General features: G+C 41.7%; 1 protein-coding gene across 1 annotated transcript in view; it reads right to left on the bottom strand.

The window, feature by feature from the left end:
- Positions 1-22,647: 22,647 nt before the first annotated feature.
- LOC135216964 (intermembrane lipid transfer protein Vps13-like) overlaps positions 22,648-26,743 on the bottom strand; it is an 840,085-nt gene continuing 835,989 nt past the window's right edge. The window contains 1 exon segment of the mRNA XM_064252490.1: positions 22,648-25,643. Within this exon segment, the coding sequence (XP_064108560.1) occupies positions 25,587-25,643 (57 nt within the window). The 3' untranslated portion in view covers positions 22,648-25,586.

Below are 26,743 nucleotides of genomic sequence, written 5' to 3'. Positions count from 1 at the left end.
CAAGTCTCAACCAGAAAATTTTGCAGTAATGCTTTCTTGTTTGCTCTCTAGTCTATTGTCAAGCAGTGTGCTGCGTTTTCTCCACCCGTTAGACTTGTAATATTTCTTATTTTTAATAATAAAATGGTCAGTCAAATTGGATTTTTATTTCTGGCATCTCTGATTAAAGACGAAAAATCAACTTAGAGTTTTAGTAGAATTACACCTCAAAATTGACAGCCTCCTTTGTAAATTTCTAAGGATTTTTAACTTGGTTCAGACAAGTTTGCCATGAATCGTCGTTGAGTTAAATACTATTCAGAAGTACGAGATATATTACCCCTAATCTCTTGTTTGGAGGTATCATTATAGAAATGATTGATTCTTGAACTTCAGTCAAATTGCCAGATAACCATCAATTGTTTAGTCTTGAACTTCATGGGTCCCCATGACCCCAGGTAGACAAAAATTGATGTCACAAAGAAATTATCTATATTTTGTGCATAAATTACTCTTTCATGTTGGGAAAAGGATACAAAAGCCCAAAACAACGCCTATTAAATAGTTTTTGTACATGTAACTTACCCAGTAATTACATATATAGCTAAGAGTTTCTACTCGACAGCAGCATTAAGTTCAAATTTCGCTGGCAATACTGGGAACAACTTAGCTAATCACGTCATTCTGTTTTCTGCCGCACTCGACGAAACATCGAGTGCTTACAGCAGCTTGTTTTTATTTTCTGGTTATATCACCAGATGTCAGCAGTTGCGAGTTTGTAATTGTGATTCACAGACAGTGCAGAGTAAAGAAGCACATGTTTTAATTGAATGTCTAAGGTCAAGATCAAAGAGGCAGAAATTTAGAAATCTAAATTATACGAACATTGACGCACTGTTTGGAGAGGAAAATAACTTAATTGACCTGTGTCAGTATATATTTGAAGTGCGAAAGATTTATGCTGAATAAATGACTGTGAGCCTAAGAAAAAAATAGATAAATAAAATAAGGGTTATTCTTTGTTTTGGTGTTGGCGTTTGAGGGGCTTGTTGTGATGTTTATTTAGTAGCTAGATGTTATGAATGAGAATATTTTCCTTTATATGGACAAAATATTTTATAATGTATTGGTGAAATAGTAAGTTATTTTTAAAGATTAAAAACCACTGTTTTGTGCAAACCAAATGTAAATATAGTAGTACAACATGTGTAATGTTTTGTCAATAAAGAATAATAATAATTACAGCCCTTGGAACGCATTCATAGCCTTCGAGCAGGATGAGTCTTGTCTTTTGTTTATTTTGTTCAGATTAGCATCCAGCCGGATACTGGCAGTCTCCGGGAATAATAATAATGACCTTATTGATAGTTCTTGAATAGATCACATTCAAGTAGATCAGATTCTTATGCATGTCTATTTACTTACCGGGCTTAACGTAATTAGTCGGTTAAGTATTGCCTTTAGTAACTAATCTTGATGTTACGTCATTACTTGAGGCCAATCTTTCGTTTTTAGAATTTGTTGACCAGCCATGAGCTATTAGGAAGACACCGCGCCAGTAACAGTTTACCTTAGTGTTGTCGCGCTCTAAATGACCCTCACCTATCACCCAACGTCCGTGGATCCTGCTCACCGAGAAATTGGTGCAAAAATTGACACTATTACAAACGTCCTTTTGTATTTTTGTTGGCTGTGTTTAAAAAACGGTAAGTAAATCTTAATAACAGTCCCTGATTTTGAGGAAAATGTATTCATACATTGGAAGAATACACTGCGGATCTTCTCAGGAAGATGGAGATTGGTGTCGGCGAGACTCGAGGGTCTACAAAACAGAGCTTGAATATTTTGTACCAGCAGAAAACTGGTGATTTTTCGTTAGAGTTCGCCCAGCGATTTTTGTATGAAAAACCATTTTTTCTGGTAGTTTTCTTGTTGTTTTGCTGTGTTCTGATGTTATGATCTTGCACAAAACCCTCGTTTTCCATTGACCACCATATTGAATATCACAACGGTAATGGGGGCACCCATGTGGGAGCCGGGGGGAGGAGGGGTTTGGGTGGGGGAAAACGAAAACAAGTAATAAGCGGAAGATAATAATACCAGAATACAAAATAGCAACAAAAAACTAACCGAAAAAATGGTATTCCATGCAAAAACAAAAGGGTGAAAGAGCACTTACGGGTGACTCGGGACGAGGTAGCTATCTTTAGACCTTGGTTATAACCGTGCAGGCATAACCGAACATTAGTGGCGCGGTGGGCTTTACATCTTTCTTGTTTTGGTCAACCAGCCTTTGGTTGTGTGGCATTCGACTGAGGAGTGAAAGATTTGTATTTCTGGTGATAGAAGTTGACTCTCGACGTGGTTCGGAAGTCACGTAAAGCCGTTGGTCCCGTTGCTGAATAACCACTGCGGTTCCATGCAACGTAAAAACGCCATACAAACAAACAAAACAAAACAAAACTTTGTTGTGTCTGTCATCACCATCATAGACATATTTTCGTGATCGTGAGTAGAAAGCAGAACAGCAGGTACTATAATAAGGAATGCAGATCTTGGTACTAAGGACATTGCTACGAAACCTCGCGGCTCACTTGCGAGAGAAAGATTTTACTGAGAAGAAACACTGCCACTGTTGCTTAGATTTATCCCTATTAAGAGAAAATTGGGTAATCGTAATGAGTATCGGTTGCGAATGCTTCGTCTCCCTTATCCTTGTGTAAACAATGAATTGTGGCCATGAGACCAGTAGGGGGTTGGTCAATTGCGCAAGTTGAAAAGAACCCGCCGCTGCTGCTATTCACTAGTTTCTTAATGGAGTTTGCCATTGATGGGGCTAAATTTGGCTCAAAATTTGATGATTTGAACAAAAAAATGCTGATTGCTTCCCTTCCCCCACCGCCTTTTTTTTTCTGTAGGTTACGTACATCCTTGGATTTCTGATAAGTTGAATTCTACTTGACAGGTAGTATACTGTACATATCAGGCAAAGGGCAGGAAAAAGTGACAGGCTGTCTGTCATCGCATGTAGCTACTTATCCCGTGAACGGGAAATTTTTTACCGTATCCTGAGTCCTGAGTCGCTAAAGTTCTTGCGTAGTAGGTTATGCAGTAATTTTCACAATAAGACTTGACTCGGCAATGCTACAGAACAGTTCCGCACGGACTGCAAGGAACGTAACCATGGATACGACATACACTTGGGATTGCCGATTGGGGCGTCCGATGTATTTCGCCGTGTTTAGTACTGGCCCCCTGAGTTTGATTAGAGACGTCCGAAGAAATATTACTTAAAAATCTCGTTCAGGAGGTAAAACTGTATAGGAAACCGCAACTGCCATAGTCTAGGCCGCCGCTGAATAGTATACTGTAGCTCTACCGTTCATTCAACTGGATAATTGCTTTCTTGAGGTCTAAGATTTGATTTTCCTGTGATTTAATATGGCCTAGGTTCCCTGAGTGCTTGGCATGTAGGTATGACAAAAATTTACTAGTCAATCAACCCTCCTGAGCTAAACTTGGGTGCTTTGTCTTTACCTAGCTAGAGGGTTTGTCGATCCTTCCCTGACCCCACAGTTAATTCAACTTAGGTTGTTGGAGACTTGAGTATCTTTGGCCGTTGCTCCCCTTGACCCCACACCTAACCTAGCATAGGGTAGTGAGGTCTTATCGAGCAGGGTGCCTACCCAACGGGAGCCCGCTATCTGTGGACCAGTCCAGGTCATTTTGGCCGTAAATCATTTGGGTAGTATGTAGTAACATCATAAGCACCTCAGCGGCGTGGTTGGTATGGTATTAGCGTCCCACCTCGGTGGTCGCGGGTTCGATTCTCTGTTATTCCATTGAGGAGTAAGATAGTATTTCAGGTGATAGAAGTTCACTCTCGACTTGGTTCGGATGTCATGTAAAGCCGGTGGTCTCGCTGCTGCATAACCACTGGTTCCATGCAACGTAAAAGCACCATATAAACAAACAGAAACATCCAAAACACTGTAAGATGATATGTTTATGGTATTTACTGTTATGTTTATGGTATGTATACTCATAATTTTGATGTATGTACAATTCCAACAGGCTGGTACGTTGCATTGCACCCATTTTGCACTTAAAATATGCTTACAACTTAAATAAGGCTGGGCCAAAACAACCCAAACTTCCGAGGACCCTCACCTAACCTAACTATTGACCAACATACCCTAACTTGTGCACCAGGTCCTCACCTGGCCCACCGCAAACATAACCTAGGTTGCAAGGTCCTTAATCGTTGTGTGATGCCAGGTATAACCCTACAATAAACCTTGCCTAAATCAAAACCATAACTTGCAGAAGTGGGTTATGAAGGGAATGTTAGAATACAGCCTTGTCCTTTCACTTTTTGTTTTTTCCCCACTCCCAAAAGGCCAAGTTCACATCTGTGGTCTCCCATTATTGAAGGATATAAAGGTTCTAGTATCTTTTAAACTGCTATATGTTACCAAAATGTCAGAAATGTTAAAAAAAAAATACAAGAAACAAGAATTGTACATGCTCGCCAAACAAGCAATAACTAGAAGTATTTTTTTCAAGCAATGACTAAAGCCCATGCGATTAGTAAAAAAACAAGAAAAAAAACAATAAGGGTTCAGTATACAGGCAGCCCCCAGTTATCGATGGTCTTGGTTAATGACGATCCATTTTTATGGCACGTATGTAGCGCCATAAAATCGGCTATTTATGGTGCCATAATGGTCCGAGTCTCGGTTATCGGTGCCATAAGGTGCCGATAACAGGGTTATGGCACCATAACATGCCTAAAAGAGGCACCATAAGCACCATAAATTGCAGTTTGGCTTAATGGAGGTTTTCGCTTATCAGCACCCTGTTGAGAATGGAACCCCTGCCGATAACCAGGGACTGCCTGTACAGTAATTCACATAGTACCCTTACTTCCCAGTGAAAATACCAAAAGACATTCCAAACATAGTAGCCATCCTCATTCACAAAAACCCTAGGACAAATAAAGTCCAGCTCGAATATTGTTCATGACCATGGAGGCTTAGAAAAATGCCAGGTACTGTATATAAAACATTCATCAATAACATCTTGGTAACAGTAAATTAGCCATAGTTTTTAGTGTGACCTCTAATAAGCATATTAAGGAGACCTCAGAGCACAGCATAAAAACTCCAATATAGAGTTTTTGCATTAAAGTAAGATGATCTTATTTGTTCTAAGACCTCATAAATATTCAGGTAAGATCAGAGGAAGATCCATGGTAAATGATGCAGTTTAACACCTTGTTAGTTTTTTTTAACACCCTTTTCCATGGGAGATGTTTAGCTAACCCATTACACCCCATTCTGTGTGACTGGGGGCCTATAGTGGAAAGCAATTGTTTTTGAATGGGGGATAACAAGAATCAGTAAAATACAACAATGTTTCTAAACATAATCAAACCTAGGGTGCCAGGTTCAACCTGACCAAAGGCAATTTAAATCATATTGAAATACGTAGGTACGTATTTTAAGGAGACTTCTTGACCTAACTGAACCTAGGACACCAGGTCTACTAGCCACTGGGGTCTTTGTCCTCCTTCAACCCCTACATAACCTGAACTGTGGCACCATGATTCAAAGAGCACTATTATTTTTGGTTTTCGTAGATTTTTATTTTCTATGTAATTTTGTCTCTGTTATCGTACACTCCATCCTGGGGCCAAAACAAGGCATCCCATCTTCTTTCGTGACCCTTTTCTTCTTTAGTGTTTGTTGTTTTTGTGCTTTTTTTTTTTTTTATTCAAGTGCAACTGCTAAATAAGCCATCATGAGGCCAAAAAAAGTTCAAAGTGCTAGCCCTTCTGTAAAAAAGGCAAGAAATACTATAGAATTTAAGAAAGAACTCATAGTAAGTTTTGGAGGAAGTTCCATGTCGATCTCAGTGAGAAAATTTCTACAACAAGCTCTGTTGTTAGTGAATTTAAGGGAAGCAGAGGCTGGATTGAAAAAGTCAGAAAACAAATGGGCATAAATAATGTGCCTTCTTCAGGGATTAAGGAAATGTTTGCAAAGTGGAATGATGTAAAAAGTTTTGTGGAGAATTATCATCCCAACAAAGAAGTAGTAATCCGTTTCTCCAACATGTTTAATGAAAATGCCATGTTTAACTTTACGCAAATTTTAAAGAAACGTCAGAAACAAATGTCTAGACAGTTTTGTTGTGTGACGGGGCTCCAGTAACTCTCAAGCTGGTACTAGTGCCAGTAAAAAATGAAGAGAAGTAACAAGTGTTTGCTGTAAAGGTAAGTGATGTTAAATGTTCATGTATTCATTTTCATTAGTCATTTTCATTTATTTCCCATTGTTTTCTGTATGTAAAACTTTATTTCCTATAAAATGTATTTTTTCCGACACGTTATACAAACCCTCGGTCCTTTACATAAGGAATTACTATTCAGTGCCAGCTAGACCGGTCATAAAATTTACCAACAAGGTAGTTCAGCAGTAACTGCTTGTCCAATGGTTGGGAGTCCCGCCAGACTGGAGGTAAACATATCACTTTGCTTTTGACCGCCGTTGGGTGAAGACGCGTGCTCACCTCTCTGCCCGCCTATGTCGGGAGAATGTGCCCTGGAGTGGGAGGCCGTAAGTGTGGGGCTTTCAGGTCCAGCAATGCCGTGGACCTCATCCTTTATGTACTAGATACGGAGGGCGTGAATGCTCTTGGTCATTAACTTGGGATGTTTGTCTCTTGGTTGAAGAAGCAGTGGGAGTTGTACGGAAGAGGAAGAAGCCGCGTAGAGCCCCCAAGGTGTCGTCGGAAAGCTCTCCCTCGACACCTCTGGTGACCAACACGTTATCTTCTTTTCTCCCTCCTCATCAGCTCCCACATATGACTCTCCCTTTCGGAAAATGTGTCCTCTCCACCTCTGCTTGATGTGTCGAGTGCAGAGGAAGGAGGGCAACACCCCGACCTGGAGTTGTACTCGGGGCTTCAGTCCGCTCAGGGTGGGATCATTCCCCCTCTGAGCGAACAGGATCCCCCCTTAACCCGATTGTTGCTCCCTCAGGTGTGTCTGCCTCCGCGGGTGGAGATCTTCAGCAGGTGTGGCGATCTCTGAGTCTTACGGGCACTCCGAGTATTCAGGGGCTGTTTCACCACAGCACCTGGTTTACACTCCTCTGTCTCGCTCCAGCGGGACAGGTGGGTCTTCCTCTGGTCCTCCCATTCCTCTGGGAATGGGGACCACCTCTCCTTCCTCAGGGAAGAGGAAGACGGAGTTGGGAGAGCAGTTAAGGGGATTTACTATCCCTAAGCTGCCATGAGTGCTTAACGTCAGGCGAGAGGTGCTCTGGAAACAAAGGCATCCCGTGACTCCTCTTTTACGAGTCCAGACCTCCAACCTCTCGAGGTTTTCATCTCCAAGGGCTCGTTCCCTTGTAGAGAAATATCATATCTCGCCCATCGAGTTCGAACCCAGCCGAGATCCTCCTGACAGGGCTCCATCTCCAGTGCTTGTGGAGAGGGCTCCATCTCTCCTCTCTCCTCCAGCTTCGCCAAAAGCAGATAGGCGTCCTCCAACTCCACCTTCCCCTTCTCGCAAGGGGCTGTCCGACGGGGGCACAAGGACCTGTGGAAGGCAGCGAAGAATCGCTCTCGCAATTCTGAGCCTCCAAGGGCTCCTGTGGCTCTGGGGGCCTCAACTCCCAGATCTTCTGCTGCCCTTCATGAACAACTAGAGACTCGGCCTTCTTCTTCAAGACTGGACCCCTCTCATTCACGATCGGGTGCGTCAATGCAGAGGGAGGATGATTTTCACGAGGCAACCGACGATTCAGCTGGCTACCTTCTGGAACCAACTGTTCCAGAAGATGCGGCAACTGAAGCCACCTTCCATGGGATCATCGGTCTCGTCTGAAAGGTAAACAACCTAGAAGCTCGAACTACTTCTCCGAAAGGCTGTACATCGGCAGTCGACCTTCTTTGTTGTACCCTTTGGGTTGCTCGGTCTCGGTTTGAGCTGCCCTTGTCATCCCTGACAAGGAAAGCTCTGACCAAGGTCGATAGATAAGTTTCAGCGAGGAAGGACTCGCTGCGGGCATCTCGGTCCTCTAAGCTACTCCCCTCTGCCCATAAACCCAACGATAACATCATTGGCACCTGGAGTTTCACTCCAGACACTGCAACACAGAACCTCGACACTCTTCCCAGGAGATGACGAAGCTCAAACAAACCACGATGGTAGTGTTGCAAGCAACTTCATGGTGGACTTTTAGGGCGGCACGGTGGGCTTTCTTGCCACCTCTGAGACTCCACAGCAGCCTGACATGGCCCGTCAGCTCCATGACCTTGTTTTGTCAGGAGGTAAGGCTATGGAGTTCTTAGTCCATCAGCTTGCCAACCTCGTGCTGAAGGGCAGGGACGCCGTCTCCTCAAGGCATGATCAAGCTGTGGACCCTCAGGATGTGACTGACCTGAGGAATGCCTCGCTTCAGGGATCCACCCTCTTTCTATTTTTGGATGTAAACGTGGTGATCAGAAACTTCAGAAGAGTGAGCCAGGATTCTTTGCTGCACCGCGCAGCATCCTTCTGCTGTTTCTGCTCGACATCACCCTGGCTCTCCATCTATTGGAGGGTTTCTCACCCTCCTGCCAGGGTTGATCCTTTTCCCACTGCCTCCACCACTCGGCAGCCAAGAGGTCAGCAGCCCTTTTTCGACCAGGGTTGGTCGAGGGCAAGCAAATGCGCCAAGAGGAAGAGAGTCTGCTGCGACCAGTGAGTAGGACACTCCCCGCCCAACTCTGCCACCTGTGGGGGGGATGCCTGCAAGCCAGATGGATGAGGTAGCAGTACCACGAGGCGGAGGATTGGACGCTGACCGTCCTCCGACACGGGCATCACGTCCCGTTCAACAACTCGCCCCCTCCTTAGATTTGACCCCCGAGGGTGTCATCATCCTATCGTCAGGGATCTACGAAGGATCTCGCCCTTCAGGCAGAAGTCCAGGACATGCTGGGGAAGGATGCCTCGAGGAGGTCCTTGTCGAGTCTCTAGGCTTCTTCAGTCGACTCTTTCTTGTAAAGAAGGCGTCTGGAAGCTGGAGACCGGTCATCAACCTCTCAGCCCTGAACAAGTTCGTTCAGCAAACCCCGTTCAGGATGGAGACCCCCAACATGGTCAGACAGACCATTCGTACTCTGGATTACATGGTGACGATCGACCTAAAAGATGCATACTTCCAGATCCCAATCCATCCATTGTCTAGGAAGTATCTTCATCTTGTTGTAGCGGACAGAGTGTTCCAATTCAAGGTCCTATGTTTCGTTCTCTCCACAGCTCCACAAGCCTTCACTCGGGTGTTCACCCTAGTGTCGACATGGGCTCATCGCCAGGGCATTCGTCTATTGCGTTACCTAGACGATTGGCCTATACTGGTGCCCTCGATGGAACTGCTTCGTCTCCACCAAGACCGGGTGTCTGGCGTTTTGTCACGATCTGAGGATCATGGTGAACCGCAAGAAATCCTCTCTAGAGCCCTCTCAACAACTGGTGTATCTCGGTATGATCCTTGACACCGTTGCAGGGAAAGCCTTTCCGACACCGGAAAGACAGGAATGCTTCCAAAGTGTCGCTCTCCCCTTCCTTCGACAGTCCCAGCTGCTAGCACATCAGTGGCAGCAGTTGCAATGAAAATGATGTCATGTGGTCTTTTTCTTTTTTATAACACTATCAAATCAGTCCATGGGCATATATACATTTGTTCATACGCAGAACAAATATTCAGTCTTAACAATATGATAATCTTCTAGAGCCAGCTGGAAACTGCTTAAAACAATCAGATTGTAAAGCAAGGAATCTACAGCATCTGGCAACTCATGCGTATACAAGGTGGAGCTGGTCACCGACCAGGCTTGGTACCTCGTGATGCATCAGTCTCTTTGACCACATTGGAGAGTAGTCGCTTTTGCACTCCTTCCCAAGCTGATTTATTTGTGATTTGCTTTCGGTGTGTGTGTGTGCCTTCTTGTCTTTTATCATGGATTCCACCAAGAGTTCTAGGCCCCGTCAACGCATGTCTGGGTATTCCAGGATTTCTATGTTCAAGGTTTTTGGCTTCTTCCATTAATGACCCACATTCCACTTGCAATAGTTACCGTTCCAATTTTTGTACTACAACCTTTGCCTGGAGTGTCTTTCCTGGCCTGTGTCGCAGTGGAAGGCTTTCCACAAGAAGAAGGAGCACTCTGTAGAGTATATCCACTTGTCCTTTTCAGGAAGTTTTCTCACCTCCCCGAGTGGACAGTTCAGCATCCCCTTCCAGAAATTATTCCTCTGCTACAGCATCCCCTTCCAGAAAATTTTCCTCTGCTACTTTTGATGCCCTGTCTCCTTCCTTTTCTTCCATTGATTTGTCTTTTGAAGTATCGGGTGTTTCACAGGATGATTTTGTGTATAACGTGGGCCCCTCTCTTGTGAGAGGTAATCTCCCTCCTGGGAAGGAGGAGGCTACTCCGCCTTTTTCCTTTGTTTCAGATGCGGAATCGCACAAGATGGTGGCTGTTTGAGTGTCCTTAGGCCTACGGAGTTCCCCCTCCTTGGATGGCTTATTGTTACATTTCATGTCTGCTCACCATCCTCCTACTGTCCCCGCTTCTCCAGGTCTCCACTACTTTGGCTCTCGTGAATTGCCAACTAGTGGGACTCCCTTGACAACTGTGAGCTCACTGGGTCGCCTTGTATCTTGCCGCCAGTTAGGCTATCGACATCCGCTCCCATTTTGAATGCCATGACATCACTCCCAGCATCCTCTCAGCCTATGAGGTTGGCTGCGGTGTAGTCTTCATTACCATCTTCATCTGTGATGTTATTGCAGTCTCTTGCTGAGCCATCAGGAAGTTCCTTCAAGCAGTGTTTGATAGGCTGAGCACTTGTTTTTCACAAGATGTGTCCTGTACTTTCTAGCAAGTGTCAGAAGGAGGGCTCCTTCCCCTCCTCTTTCTCGTTCTTGGGTCAGACGGAGGATTCAGGACTTTGTTGCTTTGTCTTCTGGAAGTGAGTGGAGTGTTTTGTTCTTTTCAGCATGGACATGTCCCACCCTTGCGTATGAACTAGAACACATGTATATGTTCCAGTTCATGATAGCCTTCACTCTCCTCAGTCTTCAAGCTGATTCTCCATTGCAGCAGCCTGTTCGAGTTCGCTGTAAGGACAATAAAGCTCCGATTAAGAGGTCCAAGGTGCCTAATACTCAGGTCACTGATCCTGCACCTTCTAGGAGTCCTCTCCCAGAGGCTGTTGCTTTTCTTCCTGTTATGCCTCCCAGCAAATGTGTTTGTAGTGGGAATTGTGAGGCTGTGGACGGTTATGGATGTGAAGCAGTTTGGGTCCATGGACATGTTTCTCAGCTTAATAGGGCTTCTTCGCTTCTGCGTGATTGGAAGGCTAGCCTTTCTCCTGTGTACAAGAAGCCTAGGTTTTCAAGTTATCATTCCCCAAGGAATTGACTCTTGCATCGTTCACCTTCCAGTGTTGGGACCTTCCTCGTGACCAGTCTCCTCCTCCAGGATGTTCTCTAGTGTGTCGTTCTTTATCTTGCAACCATGTAGTATGTGGTTCGTCACACGACCGTGTACGTGGTTTGTTGCATGAGCATGTATGTGGTTCGTCGCATGAGCGTGTATGTGATTCGGCTCAAGGCCATGTATTTAATTAATCACTTGACCATGTTCCTGAGCCCTCTTTCTCTCGATCTTCTGTTGTTCGAGGTCCTACTCCTGCTGGTGGAGGGTGTGATATCTGGCTTCCAAGGGAAGCCTCTCAATTGGCCTTAGGGAAGGATGAGGATCCTTCTAGGCCTTTTGCTTCACATAGTCAATCTCCTTTCCCGGAGCCAGAGGAAGGGGAGAGTCAAGAGTTTCTGTCTTCTTTTTCGGAGGTTATTGATCTCATTCGTTAGTTCAGTAATCTTTGGGGAAAGAGACAGACTCGGTCTTTTATGACCTCTACGGGCTTAGACACCTTGCTCGGTCCAAGGCAGGATGCTAGAGCTTCGTTTGAGCCTCCTTGTTGTGGGCATGCTCAACCAATTTTGCAGCACATTAATGCTCCCCACACAATAATAGGTCATCTAAGCTTCTCCCCTCTTCTCTCGTGCAGCATAGGAAATATTATTCTACTAATGTAGTTAAACTGATGAATACGGACGTGATCTGTCTAAGGCTGGCTTGACCTTGGATCAGGTAAGAGGTGAGGGCCCTTCGTTGACTTCTCAAGGGGCCTCCCTCTCCTATGGAGTCTACTGCTTCTTATATTTTCCGACTGTGTTGTGGCTGGACTAATGGTCTACTGCGGTGGCCAGGATAGCGTCGTGTCGCTCTGATGGAGGTTCCCTTAGCTTGCCCTTCTTTATCAGGTTGCTGCAGTCTGGTGCTAAGGCCATTTCTTACCGCGGCCACCTCAGTGCTAACTTGTGGGCCAACCTTCGCCTGGTTAGGAGGGACTTGGTCTTGCTGAGGGTGGTAGGGTCGGTGGATTCTGAGTCTGTGTCATCTCTTCGTAATGGGGACCTCTTAGAGTCACAGCTTCTCTTTCCAAGAAAACAATTAGAAGATGTGATAGATCAGCACCATGCTGATACCAAAGATAGGCTGGTTCAGCAGGCGGCCTTGAAGTCAGAGGCTCGCTCTCGCCCTCCACCTTCTCAGAGTAGGCGAGCTCCTCCGAGAAAGTCAGCCAAGCATTCAGTCTGTAAGGGCTCCTCATTCTGTTGCTCCTGAATTAAGCAATAGCAACACCCCTTTCAGCCTTACCCTACAAAGGGCAAAGCGGGGCATCGATAGAGGCCACCACTCCCTCCCCGTTGCCATGGGTGGGGTAATGCTTGGTAGGCCATTAGGCCAAATGGCAATGCCACAGAGTGGAGAAGTGGTTAGTAGATGTCCTTCAGGTGGGGAATCTACTACCTTTTGACTTTCCTCCCCCTCTCTCAGACAGACCCCTCCTTCACCTAACTTATACACAAGGCTCTCTGAAGTACTTAGCTCTTTGGGAGGAAGTGTTGAAGATGCTCTGAACAAGGGTGCTGTGGAGGAAGAAAAGTGTCCCTCATTGGAATTCAGTGATAGATCTTTCCACACTGAACTACTTCATCATGAGAGTGAGGTTTGGGATGGAGATGCCCGGACAGTTTTGGCAGCAGTAAGGGAAAACAACTTTTTGCTGTCAATAGACTTGAAGGACATTTACTTCCAGATTCCAGGAAATTCCTAAGCTTCAGCCTTGGAGAGCAAGTCTTCCAGTTCAAGGCTCTTTGCTCTAGTTTGATTACAGCACCTCAAGTGTTCACAAGGCTCTTTGCCTTGGATTTGACATGGGCTCATGGTCAAGGAATTAGCCTTGATATACCTCAACGACTGGCTGGTTTTGGCAAGTTCAAGGGAAAAGCTGGTTTGGGACAGGGATTGTCTTCTCCAGTTATGTCTGAGCCTAGGCATTGTGGTAAACCTGGAGAAGTCCAATCTGCTTCCCAGCCAGAGGGTTCTTTATCTGGTTATGTCTATAGATACAGCAACATCGAGGGTTTTTCCATCGAACCAGAGGTTGCAGTTCAGGTCTGTGGCACGCTCCTTCCTGTTGCAGCCTAAACAGCCAGGTCACAGATTCTTCTCAGGTTCTTGTCATCTCTCAAAACACTGGTCCCTCATGGTCAACTCCACCTTCGTTCTCTGTAGTGAAAACTGAAGGAGTTCTGGAGCCCAGCAGGAGATTCCCCTCAGCAGCAGGTACCACTGTGAGGAGAGGTGAGAAGAAACCTTTGTTGGTGGTTGGACGACCGTAGGAGTCACTCTACATTCACCCCCTTCAGGTTTACTCCTGTTCTCTAGTACTTCCATCGATTGTTTGGGTGCTCATCGCGAGGATCTCCTGCCCTCCGGTGTTTGGAGTGCGGAAGACAAGCTGCTTCACATCAAAGTGTTGGAGTTGAAAGCAGCTTTACTAGGTCTGTGGGAGTTCCGAGAGATGGTAGAGGGTCACTGTCGTGCTGATGTCAGACAACACCACAGTGGTGGCCTATGTGAACAAACATTGGGGGCTGGTGTCCACCAACTCCACTTGTTGACAGTCGAGATGCACCAGTGGGTGATTGACAACTTGGTGGAGCTCATGGCAAGGTACATTCCAGGCAGGAGGAATGTGGTGGCTGACAAGCAAAGTCAATGGAGTCAAGTCCTAGGTACAGAGTGGCTTCTGCATCAGGATGTAGCGGACAGGCTGTTTCACCTTTGGAGAAGACCCATGTTAAGACCTATTTGCCCCTCACTTCAACAGAAAGCTGGTCTACTTCTCGGTGGTCCTGGATCCTCTTGCTCTGGTGAAGGACGCTTTACAGCATACATGGGACAATCTCAAGGTGTACATCTTCCCTCCGTTCTGGATGATCCGACAGGTTCTGAACATATTAATAAGCTCTTGAAATCTTAGGATAACCCTTGTGGCGCCTCTGTGGCCTCAGGCGGAGTGCTTTTGTGCCTTCTTTCAGAGGTTCCAAGAGAAATTCCCCCAGGCTGCAACCTCCTATGCCAACCTCATGTGGAAAGATTTCACCAGTTGGTACTCCCTATCTCTTCATAACTGGAGACTATCAAGTTCTCTGGAGTGAGAGGCTTTGTCACAAAGCTGTGGGCCAGATGTCTGGGTATCTCAGGAGATCTTCATCAGTAGTTTACCAGGGCAAGTAGTTCGTCTGTGATTGGTGTTGTTATTGGGGTTTCTCTCAACTTGGAACTTCTGTTCAGCGAATAGCGGATGTCCTGATCTTTCTCAGGGATGAGAAAGGTCTTTCAGTCTCAGTTGTTAGAGGCTACAGTTGTTAGGGCGTGGACATCTCTTCATCTTGGGAAATCTTTGTTGTTCAGGAGTTTCAAACAATCCTGTTCACCAAGAGAACTTAAACCTCCAATGTTGGATCCTACTCTGGTCCCAAGAAGTCCATCATCAGACAGGAATCACTCTAAAGACAGTTTTCCTGTTGTCCTTGGCTTCCTTGAAAAGAGTTGGAGAACTTCATGGCTTAAGTTATGATATTAAACACACCAGGGGTTGGGGGTCTGTGGCTTACGAATTTGTCCCAGAATTCGTGGCTAAAACCCAGAATCCCTCAGTCCATGATGACAGATTTGCCTCTTTGTTCCCTCACTGAATGAGTTTGTGGACACCGATCCGCATCAGTTACTGCTTTGTCCTGTCAGAGCTCTGCACTGCTATGTAAAAAGGACTCGTCACCTAGGCCTAGGTATCGTAGACTTTGTGTTAGCACGGGCCAATCCAAGAACAATTTTATTCTGACTGTGTGAGGTGATCAATCAGGCATATTCCTCACAAGCACAACAATCTTCAGCAGTACAGGCACAATAAACTGCTAACATACAATATCACCAGCAAATCAAACAACTTCAGAAAACACACTACAAATGACCATCCAATACCAAGACCACTCTCTGGGAAAACAGACTGTCCATCACAGACTCTGATCATAGACAGACTGACTCAGCAACCATGCCAGCAGATAACCCAAAACGATCGCCCAACAAGCAATTATCCATCTACCACTCATGCTCTTTCTCTCTTTCTTGACAGCTCGCTCACTCACACTACGGAGGAGTTATGGAGTTCCATTTGACAATGCCTGTGTGTGTGTGAGAGAGAGAGAGTAATTGGTGGTTGGATGGTTAACGATTGGATTGGCTGTTGGTGGGCTCTGGTTATCTGCTGTTAGAGATCAGAGTTCTGTGTTTTGATTGAGTGTTTTTAATCAGTCTTTAGTCAGCTGTGATAATCAGTAGTGTTGACTGCGGTCTGTGGAAAGTGTTGAGGGATTGGTTAAGTTAGCTAAGTAGTGTGTTATTGGTTTGTTGTTTGGTTGTTTGCTTAGGGTTGTTGTGCCTGTGCTGTTGCCTTTATTGTTGTTGTGATTTAGTGTTGTTATTGGGTGTGTGTGTTGCCTTTTTGTGTTGTTTTTTGTGCAGTGATCTCTTTTGTTTTATTGTGTTGTTGAGTTCCTTGGTTGTTTGCTGTGTTGTTGAGTTGTGGTTGTGTTCCTTGGTTGTTGGGTTGTAGTCCTTGGGTGTTTTGTTGTTGGGTTGTGGTCTTTGTTGTGGTTGATATCTCTGTGACCTCGACCGGCAGATAGCACAGGATAGCCCGGAGTATCTGGAGTGGTTGGTAAGTACATGTGTTTTGTGTTTTTTTTTGTGTAGCTGTAGGTCAATTGTCCTGCATGTATTTTGTTGTGTAAAGAAGAAAGTGTGACTGAAGGTGGGTTTGGCAGCTGGAGTGATTAGGTTTATGTGGGGGGGATTCAGCCAGCTTGTTTTTTTAGCTTGTGATCCCGCCACAACACTCCAGAAAAACACATACGCACTTACACACTACCATAATGAAACACCAAACACGAACACGACACATCAAACACATGATAACATTTAACCTCTCAATTATTCCTGACAATTACAAACAACCCAATGACACACTGACTCACTCTCGCGCTCTCTCTCGTGCAACCCTGGAAGACGTTAAATGCAACCACCCCATCACTCCTTCATACTACCTCCCCCATTACATTTGACAACGTGTCCTTACACTCACAACACCCACACTAAATTACCTTTCGCAACACCCAAGGATGCTTGGATGCAGGCCCCCTGGATCTTGTTTGAGGACCCTCATACACTAGGTTACATCGCCATTCACTTCCAAACCACTTTCATTCAGACTCCCATTATCTCCCTCACTACTATCCTCCCAAATCTCATTCACTACCTCTTCTACACCTAGCTCTTGTCCCAATTTCTCCCTTATTTCTGCTGCCAAACCACTCAGTTCATCCATACTTCTGTCAAACTCTTGCAAAGCTTCATCCATACTACCCACCACTAACTGATAATCTCCCAGACCCATTTGTTCACTGACACTCAGCTCATACTTATTCACTTTCAACCACTCACTCATCCGCACACTAGAGGACCCACCCAACTGAATCCCCTTAACACCAAGTTTCCCAAATTCCCAGCATGACTCGTCCTCTTTTGCCTACACACACTTGCTACATGACCTTCCATTCCACATTCAGCACACTGTTCATTACACATCCTAGTATAATCCCCATTCTTTCCACAGTTGCCACAAGCCACATTTATACGGTTACCCCAACATCCACTAGCTATATGCCCTACCTGTCCACACCTGCAACATTTAATATCCCCATCTTTCTTACACTCTCACTAAATGGCCCATTTGCCCACACCCAAAGCATGCTCCTAACACAGTTCGATTTTTGGGCATTCCAGTGAGGTGTGAGAGATGTGTATTTCTGGTGACAGAAGTTCACTCTCTGCATGGTTCGGAAGTCACGTAAAGCCGTTGGTCCCGTTGCTGAATAACCACTGGTTCCATGCAACAAAAAACACCATACAAACAAACCTAATCCCACCAACATTCTTCTTATCTATAACACTTTTGCTCTCGCTCACAGCTAACTGACCCCAACCTTCCGACACTTGCACTTCTATCTCTTACAATTTACCACACTCACATTACTTGCTCTAACGCTCCTATCAACCACTTGCTCTGCCATTCGCCTTGGCCCCTCTAAAACTGCTTCCCTATAGCTCTTAAACTTAGGCATACCCTCATTTACTTCGGTCCTGATGCTGACATTTCTGCTCCCTTTCATACACCTATCTAGCTCGTAATTCCCAACTATCTCTAAAATATCCCACATTAACCTCTCATTCTTCCATCTCATTTTCTCCTTACGTTTCAGGTTTATAAGCTCATACACACACTCAGACACAGTTGCTAACAACTTCCTCACTAACTCCTTACACTCATATATTCCCTCATCTCCAAACTTTTTCCTAGCTAATGTCTCCATCTGGCATACATACAAAGACAATGACTCGCCAACATTCATTTTGGCCTCTTCAAAATCATTCTTCCTCTTATACCTAAAACTACTCTTTGCCCTCCTAGCCTGTTCGGGCGTCAAAAATAATGTGGCAGAATCACAAGCAAGCAAAGAAAGCAAGCAAATCTCCCCAAAGTTATTTAAGTCGTACCAACAATCAGTGTTCCCCCAGCCACACTTTCCCCTTTATGATACTATTTACCGACAGGACAATTGGTTCACCAACAGACAAACAAAACTCACATTCGTGTATTCACCAGATATGACTGTCTTCAAGGGGAGAATCTGTGCTGCCCGCTGGGTATAGCGGAATCACAAGCTAAAAAAAACAGAAGCGAGCACATTTACTTTAAACAATCCAGCTGCCAAAATTACCCTCAGCCACACTTTCCCCTTTACATTACTTTTAAGTGCAGGACAGTTGGTTCAACAAAAACTACAAACAACAATTTCACACTCTCGTACTTACCATTTATCCCTGTCTTCAAGGCAAGAATCTGTGCTGCCTGCTGGGTGCGGCTGCCGAGACACAACAACCGCGAGAAATCACAACACAAAACAACCCAACAAGCACTACAACCACACAACAACTCAACAATACAACAAATCACTTGCCAGACAAATACCAACAACAACAAAACAACAACACCACAAGTCCATACACAACTACTTACAAACAACACCAAGGAACCATAACTCACCAACAACACTCAACTACAGCAACACTCAACTCACAAATACTACAACTCACATACAATATCACCAGCAAATTAAACAACTTCAGAAAACACACAATATAACTGACCATCCAATGCCAAGACTACTCTGGGAAAACTGACTGTCCATCACAGACTCTTATCATAGACTTACTGACTGACTTGGCAACAGCGCCAGCAGATAACCCAAAATGATCGCCCAACAAGCAAACCACTCATTAACTATCCATCCACCATTAACGCTCTTTCTCTCTTTCTTGACAGTTTGCTCACACTCTCCAGAAAAACATATCCACTTACACACTACCATACAGCAACACCTAACACGACACATCAAACACATGAAAACGTAGTAAACTCAATTATTCCTGATTATTACAAACAACCCAACAACGCTCTCCCTTTCTCTCTCTCTCTCATGCAACCCTCGAATTCATCAAATGCAACTACCACATCACTCCTCCATAATAGGATTTTGAATGTTGGTTCCTGGCTTTGGCAGACCACATTCACTTCCTTTTACCTGGAGGACTTTGCCCACAGGTCCTTGGGCCCTTGTTCCTAGGGTCCGGTTGTGGTTGCCCAAGTTGTGTAGCTCATCCAGTGCGCATGGCGGGACAGTTTGTCTTACCCAAGATGATTGTGTGGAGGAGAGAATGATTGAGTTTGCTGGTCTCCTTTCTCTCTCTCTCTTTCCCCCCCACTTCTTCCTACGGGCAGGTTAAAGAATAACAATGTCATTTGCTGGAACTGGTCTGATACAGGTGTGTGGGGCAGTCATACTGGTTGCAGTTATTTGATTTGTTTCTATATGATAGACAAATCTGCTTCTCAGTAGCACATACTCCTCTCTTTAACAAGGGGAGGGAGGCGCAAGACAAACATGGTTTGTTGCTTGAACTGACAGTTCTCTCTCTACCTTCCATGAATGCATTGAATCTGATCATGTCTCGTTGTGTTTAAACCCAGCAGGCTGAGTTTGTAGATATTTGCTTATGTATACTTTCACGGGATCAGACCCCCTTCTTTATAATTCTATCTTCTATTAAGGGTGGTCAGGTGGGCTGAACCCCCAACCAGTTCATGGTGCTTGTACCTCCTTCCAGGTATAAGTCTATCCTATTGTTAAGACCAAAGGTTTGTTCCGTGTATGAACAAATGAGAAATCTTCTATAAATTTGTATTTTTTATAGCTAACAAACTTGAGATCTGAACCTTTACTGCCCACCTCTAGCCACCCCTCTCATATACTGTGTTGGAAGAAAGACAGACGCGTCGCGAGGTACCAAGCCCAGTCGGTTGCCAGCTTCCACCTCGTTTAAGCCCCGTCCACACGACGGGCAAATGCCCGGCAGGCACTCTGATTTGCCCAGAATTCTCTCGCTTTGAAACAGTGTTACCAGATCAAACAGCCCAATTAACATTTGCTTCAATGTCTGGTAATGAAAAAATGATCAGGAATATAATCAAGAGTTCACGCAACCATTAGCAACTGTTTGTAATCTGGTTTTACTTCTTACACTTCATGTACAAGATTCTCTACCTAAAGGAAGGATGAATTAGAGAGAGGGAGGAGAAAGAGAAGAGGAGAGATAGAGAGAGAGAGAGAGAGAGAGAAGAGGAGGAGGATGAGAGAGGAGAGAGAGAGAGAGAGAGAGAGAGAGAGAGAGAGAGAGAGGAGAGAGAGTGAGTGTGTGTGTTAATATATATATAACCTTCCCTTCAGTAAGCAAAATCCTAGTTCTATCATATATTCCAGTGGAAAATATACTAAAAGATAACAAAAGCAGAGTTACCAGCACACTAGCATCCCTGAACGTGTCAAAATCGTTTGTCATCTGTCACTCTGGATTCCGTGTCAATAATTTCTCCATAAGAAGGGTTACAGCAAGTCCCCTGACCTTATACATGTGAACAAATAGTACACACACATACGTAGACAGAAAAACACACATATGCATACATACATGTGTGTGCAAAACATACACATAGGCATATAAGTGTATTTATCATTAAGTAACGGAATTATCCGGATTTCATTATTTTCCAGTTTTGTCAAGTTACAAGTATATAGCTTCTCTGCTTGTTCATTGGATGATGTACATTAACAGACATTACTATACGCATTTTCCATACAACATCCTAATTAATGACTACATTTACTATATTTTGTCAATCCCAACCAAGATTCTCCATCAGTTTTGGAAAAGCTAAGAACAAAATGGAAGGGGAAAGTGTTGTGTACATAAAACTCTGACCTGAAGATTAAGATGATCTGCTTTAACCTGACAATTTATTTTACCAGTATAGCTTCGTCACTTCACCTCATACCACAGAGAATTGGGAACAGTGTCTGCCTGCCAGGCATTTGCCCGTCGTGTGGACGGGGCTTTAGGCACAAGTTGCCTGATACCACAGATTCCTTGCTTTACAGTCTCTGATTGTTTTAACTGGTTTCCAGCTGGCGCTAGAAGATTATCTTATTGTTAAGACCTTAGGTTTGTTAGCTATGAAAAATACAAACTGATTAAACATTTGTCATATGATGAAAATGATGCCATGTGAGCTTTTCTTCTTTTTCTAACTCTTTACAGTCGATGGGAGGATGTATAAATGTTGAAAATGGTGCCATGTGGTCTTTTTTTCTAACATTTTTCACCAAATCAGGGCATGGTATGATGAAGAAAAATAAAGAGCTGAAGACTTGTTCAGGAGTTGTTAGCTTATCTACGTGATAAAAAGAACTAATCAAGCACTTAAGAAAACTAAATGAATTTATGATAGTAGTGATGGCCTATATTTCTCATTGATTGTCTTTTAGGCTTTTAACACAGAGGAAAGGTAAATTCTTAGCTCCAACACCATTGACAGTTTTCAGAGAATTGGTCAATATATAGGAATTTATTTACATTAATTTTTCTCTCAGAAGCTGACTGACCAAAGCCAAAAAAGTTTGGCAACTCATATTTCCTTATAGATTCCAGTCATATAACCATGTAACCTGTGAGTGAGAGACATATATGTATTTCCCAATTCTTTGTGTGCATTAAGTAGTACATAATATTAAAATGACAAATTTTAAACTATTTGTATTTTTCAAAACTAATAAACCTTTGGTCCTTATGTAAGAAAATAAATTTCTAGCAGGATTTTCATTGGCATTTACTTACTATAACTTATTTTATTCTTCACAATCATTCATGAGTTCAAAAGATACTGTATATTATTAGGTAAATATTTATATGTAAGTTGGTGTGAACCCATGGAACTCCCAATGTAATTGTTTAATTTGTTTTGATTTTTGCTGCCTTTTACTTTTGTATGAACATTTTGTAATGTGCTTAAATTTTTATATAGAAAATTTTAAATAAGCAAGAACAAATTTAATAATTTACTGTGCTACAGTATTATTGTATATAAAACAAAAATGGAGCAAAAGAGTAAGACACTCTTTCCTCCCTCCAAAAGTGTCTCTCCATAAGGTAAGAACCAGGTTTGCTCCGCATATGAACAAATGACAAGTTTTAATAAATTTGTACTTTTCATATCTAACAGACTGCAAATAAATTTGTACTTTTCATATCTAACAAACCTGCAGTCTTGACTGACAGGGCCCACCTCTAGCCACCCCTAAATGAAGTTACCTGGGATGGAAGAAACTATGGTGTCATCCCTTCTAATCATATGGATGGAGGCTGACAGTTGCCACCTAGGCTTACCAGTCTACCTCATTGCCACAAATTCCTTGTTTTATTTTTACTAGTTTTCCAGCTAGCACTAGCAGAATTATCCATACGTTAAGACAGTATATTTATTAGTTATGAAAAATACAAATTGATTAAAAATTTGTCATGTCATAACAGAACAGTACATCTGAAGAGACTGATATGTATTCACTGTACTGTACTCTGTATATAAGGTGCTGGAACTAGGCTGCTTGCATTAAAATTTTTTACATTTTTAACCACATGCAAAAAAAAAGTGTAGGGGAGAAATTATCTTAACAGACAAAAGCTTCTTATCAATTTAATAATAGGTTGAAAATATTGAACATTGTCAAAATTTCCACCTTGATAAATTTGAACTACGATATGTAGTGCACATAAGATTTAACAAAACAACATTGTGGTAAATATAACCTTATAATGCATCTTTTCATTAACATTTCATTTTAAGTAACAAAAAAAGCTGTTTAATACCCTATACAACTATATAATTAGACCCAGAATGAAACTTTTTGGTAAATATAATCTTATAATGCATCTTTTCATTAACATTTCATTTGAAGTAACAAAAAGAAGAGCTGTTTAATACTCTATACAATTAGACCTAGAATGAAACATAAATCTATAAAATAATCTGTTCTAAAGCAGGACTTAAGAATCAAGCTAATTCCAAGTCTAGAAGGATTTAATAGATTAAATGATTTTGTGTAAAGGGCATATGGTTCACCAAGAAACAATAACTTACTTCTTATATGGTACTGGAGACATTTTAATGTGCTGTATTAAGCAAAGTTTGCAGGGCAGAGGTAAATTGCTAAGAAATTAAGGTGGGAAAAATATTTTGTAACATGTTATTGCATGACTAGCTAATTATTTCATAACTATTTGTGATGCATAGGTAACTTTCTTAACTTCCACAGCAGGCCCAAAAGGCAGGTTTAATCTGTATATACATACATAAATATCTTAATGATATTAAAATCTTGAGTAACTGAAAACAGTCAATTAAAAATGTTCTAGATTCTCACAAATTTCTTTTGGGGGCTTATTTCTATATATTTATCTAAATATATACAGTACATGATTTGAAGTACTTAGCCAAGAAATATGCAGTTTTTGTATTCTGTAACTTTTAATACCTTAGTTAACATGAAACTTGTATAGTTTCCCTTTTGCAAAGACACAAAACAAAAATCATATTTACAAAAGCATAAACCTACTTCTGTTTATACACATTGTTGAACAGTGGTATGGAATTCCCATATAACAAACTCTGTCAGCAAACATATATCCTAACACATATAAGTTATATCAAAATGCCTTCCACATAATACCTATTCTTCCCTTTAAGTCCTTCTAGAATGCATGGGAAAGTACCTATTATGGAAGATGTTTTCTGCCTAAAGAATAAGGAATGTATTTTAAGTACAAAAATTAAGATATTACCACCTTAAATTTGACATGAAAAGCAAAGGCATGTATTTCTAAATCCTTAGGGGTTTATTAAAATACCCACTTATATTAAACATCAGACTGCAACATTTGTTATTCAAGTTCTCATATGAAATTGGGTCATTATTACAGCTTATCAGTGTGTAAGAACACTCAGCTCAAGCCTTGGAAAGATTATTCTTCAAGTCAAAAGGACGGTATACTTCAAGGCTTGACAATGTTATTCATGCTGTAATTTTATTGTGCATATTTTAAATGCAATGCTTAAGAGTTTTATCTCAATTATATGAATTGAGATTCATCTGCCAGCAAGTTATATTCAGAAAAATTCAAATGCAAAACAAGTTTTTACCATAAGGCATCTCTGGTATGTCACCTGAAAGCTTATTATGTGAATATGTTGAACATTGCAAGTACTTAGCTATATATTTTCTCAAACTTATTACTAAAAAAAAAAAAAGTATGTTCACAATATCCTGACTTTGTGTTAAAATCATTATAGAATGAAAGGAATCATCATAGAATAAAAAGGCATGAAATAGTGAACATTTTTCTGGTATATTTATATTAATGACTTCACACCAAATTTATAAGGAGGATGACACAAACTAAATGCCAAAGGTTTTCCTATTCTTTCATTATGAACACACACTGAAGTAAAGAAAAGCCATGGTCATCTTAACTTTTCCGCTGTGTTTATTATGTCCAAATTTTCAAGTTCACAATCTTTAAAACTTCTTTTCATTGATTATAATAGAGAGCATAAAGAAAGTAAAATGATCATTGTGTCCTCATACATGACCAGAGGAAAGAAAATGGACAGTAAAAAGAGCCCTTGAGACATTTAGCATATTACTGTACATGCCAATAACTAATGAAAATACTTTTTTTATGGCATTACATATATTATACACCCATGAAAATTTGATAACTCAAACGGTACAAAAATTTAACAAACTATAAATCTTACTTTTAAAAGTATATACATATTACATACATATCAAATAACTAAATCTAGATGCAAATGAGAATAAATAAAATGTTGTACTATAAAATATAAATTGTGCAATCAGAAAGAAGAATTACATCCATAAAAGGTAATCAAGAGATTCATTACCAGAAACCCTCTTTTAGGTAAACTACAATAATATCAAGAATACTGCCAAGGAAAATATGATAAAATATCCAGTTTATACCCTACCAACAGAAAAGTAAACTTTCTTGGCTTTTTAAAGTCCTATTTATACAGTATTTTTTGTTTCAGAAGTATACTGCAATTGAAGTTACCATATACATTAAAGTGAGTCCTCTGAGTTTTAAATATAAAAGAATGTATTGAAAATAAAAAGTACAGTACTGTGTATATATGCCACAAGAAGAGAAAATTATGAAGCCTCTGCAACTTAACCTTTTTACCTCTTCTCAAGTCATAAAAAAATATACATGTAGACATAAAAACTGGAGAATGCATAGTAAGAATTTAGTATCACTTAAAAAATAATGCCACATGAACAGTAAAACATTATGATCCTGATCAAGAGACTTGCTTGAATGGTAAAGTTCAACTGGATCTATTACAAATTGTCATGTGTGTTAGATCAGTCTGAATACAAGTTCCTTAAATCTAATGGTTTAAACAAATAAATATCTTTGAAGGTCAAAGTTACAACATTCCAACCCCAACCCAAGAAACAAACAAAAAATAAAACACATGGTTGAGAATAAAAATTTGTAGTCTTCACTGGGGTGTCAGAGGACTCCTTAGCGTATCCTCAGGAAGCAGGAGGATTGGCCTTCAAGTATGCTCTTGCAATTTCCTCTTGGAACCACTAAGGAAAAAAATGAGGATTAAAGAAACATTTTAAAGGAAATTTTATATAGTTTGTTCAATAAACAATATCTGAAAGTAAAACCATAAATTCTAATACTTTAGTAGATAGAGTTATAAAAATAAGGAACCTTGAAAACTGAAATTGACTAAATTGTGTATTTATTTACGTATTTTACTTTTATAAAGAATACATAATAAAAAATGCACACAAAAAATACATTATAAAAAAAGCACAGAAATAGTGAAAGAAGCACAAAAATACAGGCACCACATATTTACATTACAGAAGCAGGGGTTAGACACAAAAATATTTCATTGGAACTTTCAAGTTTTTTAAAGCAATTCAGCCATACACAAAGGGAAACCCTCCTATGCAGAAAATAAACACATACACACGAGGGAAAATCCTCCTATGCACAAAATTAACAGCAATTCCCATCTATAGAACCAGTTAAGCAATTCATATACAAGAAAGTTTTGTAGTGAAACAGCATTCACATCCAGAGTACTTATGATGAAGAATGAAAACTAAAAACAGTTTTTTTACATAAGACATTAATTATGTACAGTATATATGTAGTGTGTCTATATTCATATCACATAATTCCTAGGATGAACAGTCTTTAGTCTGTCAAACAGAAAATTATAACAGTCACCATCTATGAGCCCTCTGGATCCTATAACCTACACGAGATGGTTTTCCTCTGCCTTGTGGAGAGGAACTACAAATAAGTGTCAGCCCTGAAGAATCCTACAAAAAACACCATAACTATGTACTAGATGTCTGATTCTTATTAAGTGATGACCTAACAAAACCCCTCCATGAATAACTTATTTTTAGAAAGACTGTTTTCACAATGAGGTTTGGAAAGGAAGTTTCCTGAAGGGGGAACTTAAAGTACCCAAAATCAAGGTAGCAAATTAAAGAAAGAGGTTAGAGTTAACCATGAAAAACCATTCCTCAAGTGCTGAATGAGTTTCATCAACTTAAATTATAAGAGATTGAATACAGTACCTTATTTCCTGGCATTAAAAGACACTCTAACCTTAAAGATGCACCTCAATTTTGGCCAGCAAAGCAAAACTTTGAAAAAATAT

The sequence above is a fragment of the Macrobrachium nipponense genome, chromosome 7, assembly GCF_015104395.2.
Source record: "Macrobrachium nipponense isolate FS-2020 chromosome 7, ASM1510439v2, whole genome shotgun sequence".
Taxonomy (NCBI): Eukaryota; Metazoa; Arthropoda; class Malacostraca; order Decapoda; family Palaemonidae; genus Macrobrachium; species Macrobrachium nipponense.
This window is presented reverse-complemented; position numbering and strand designations above follow the sequence as displayed.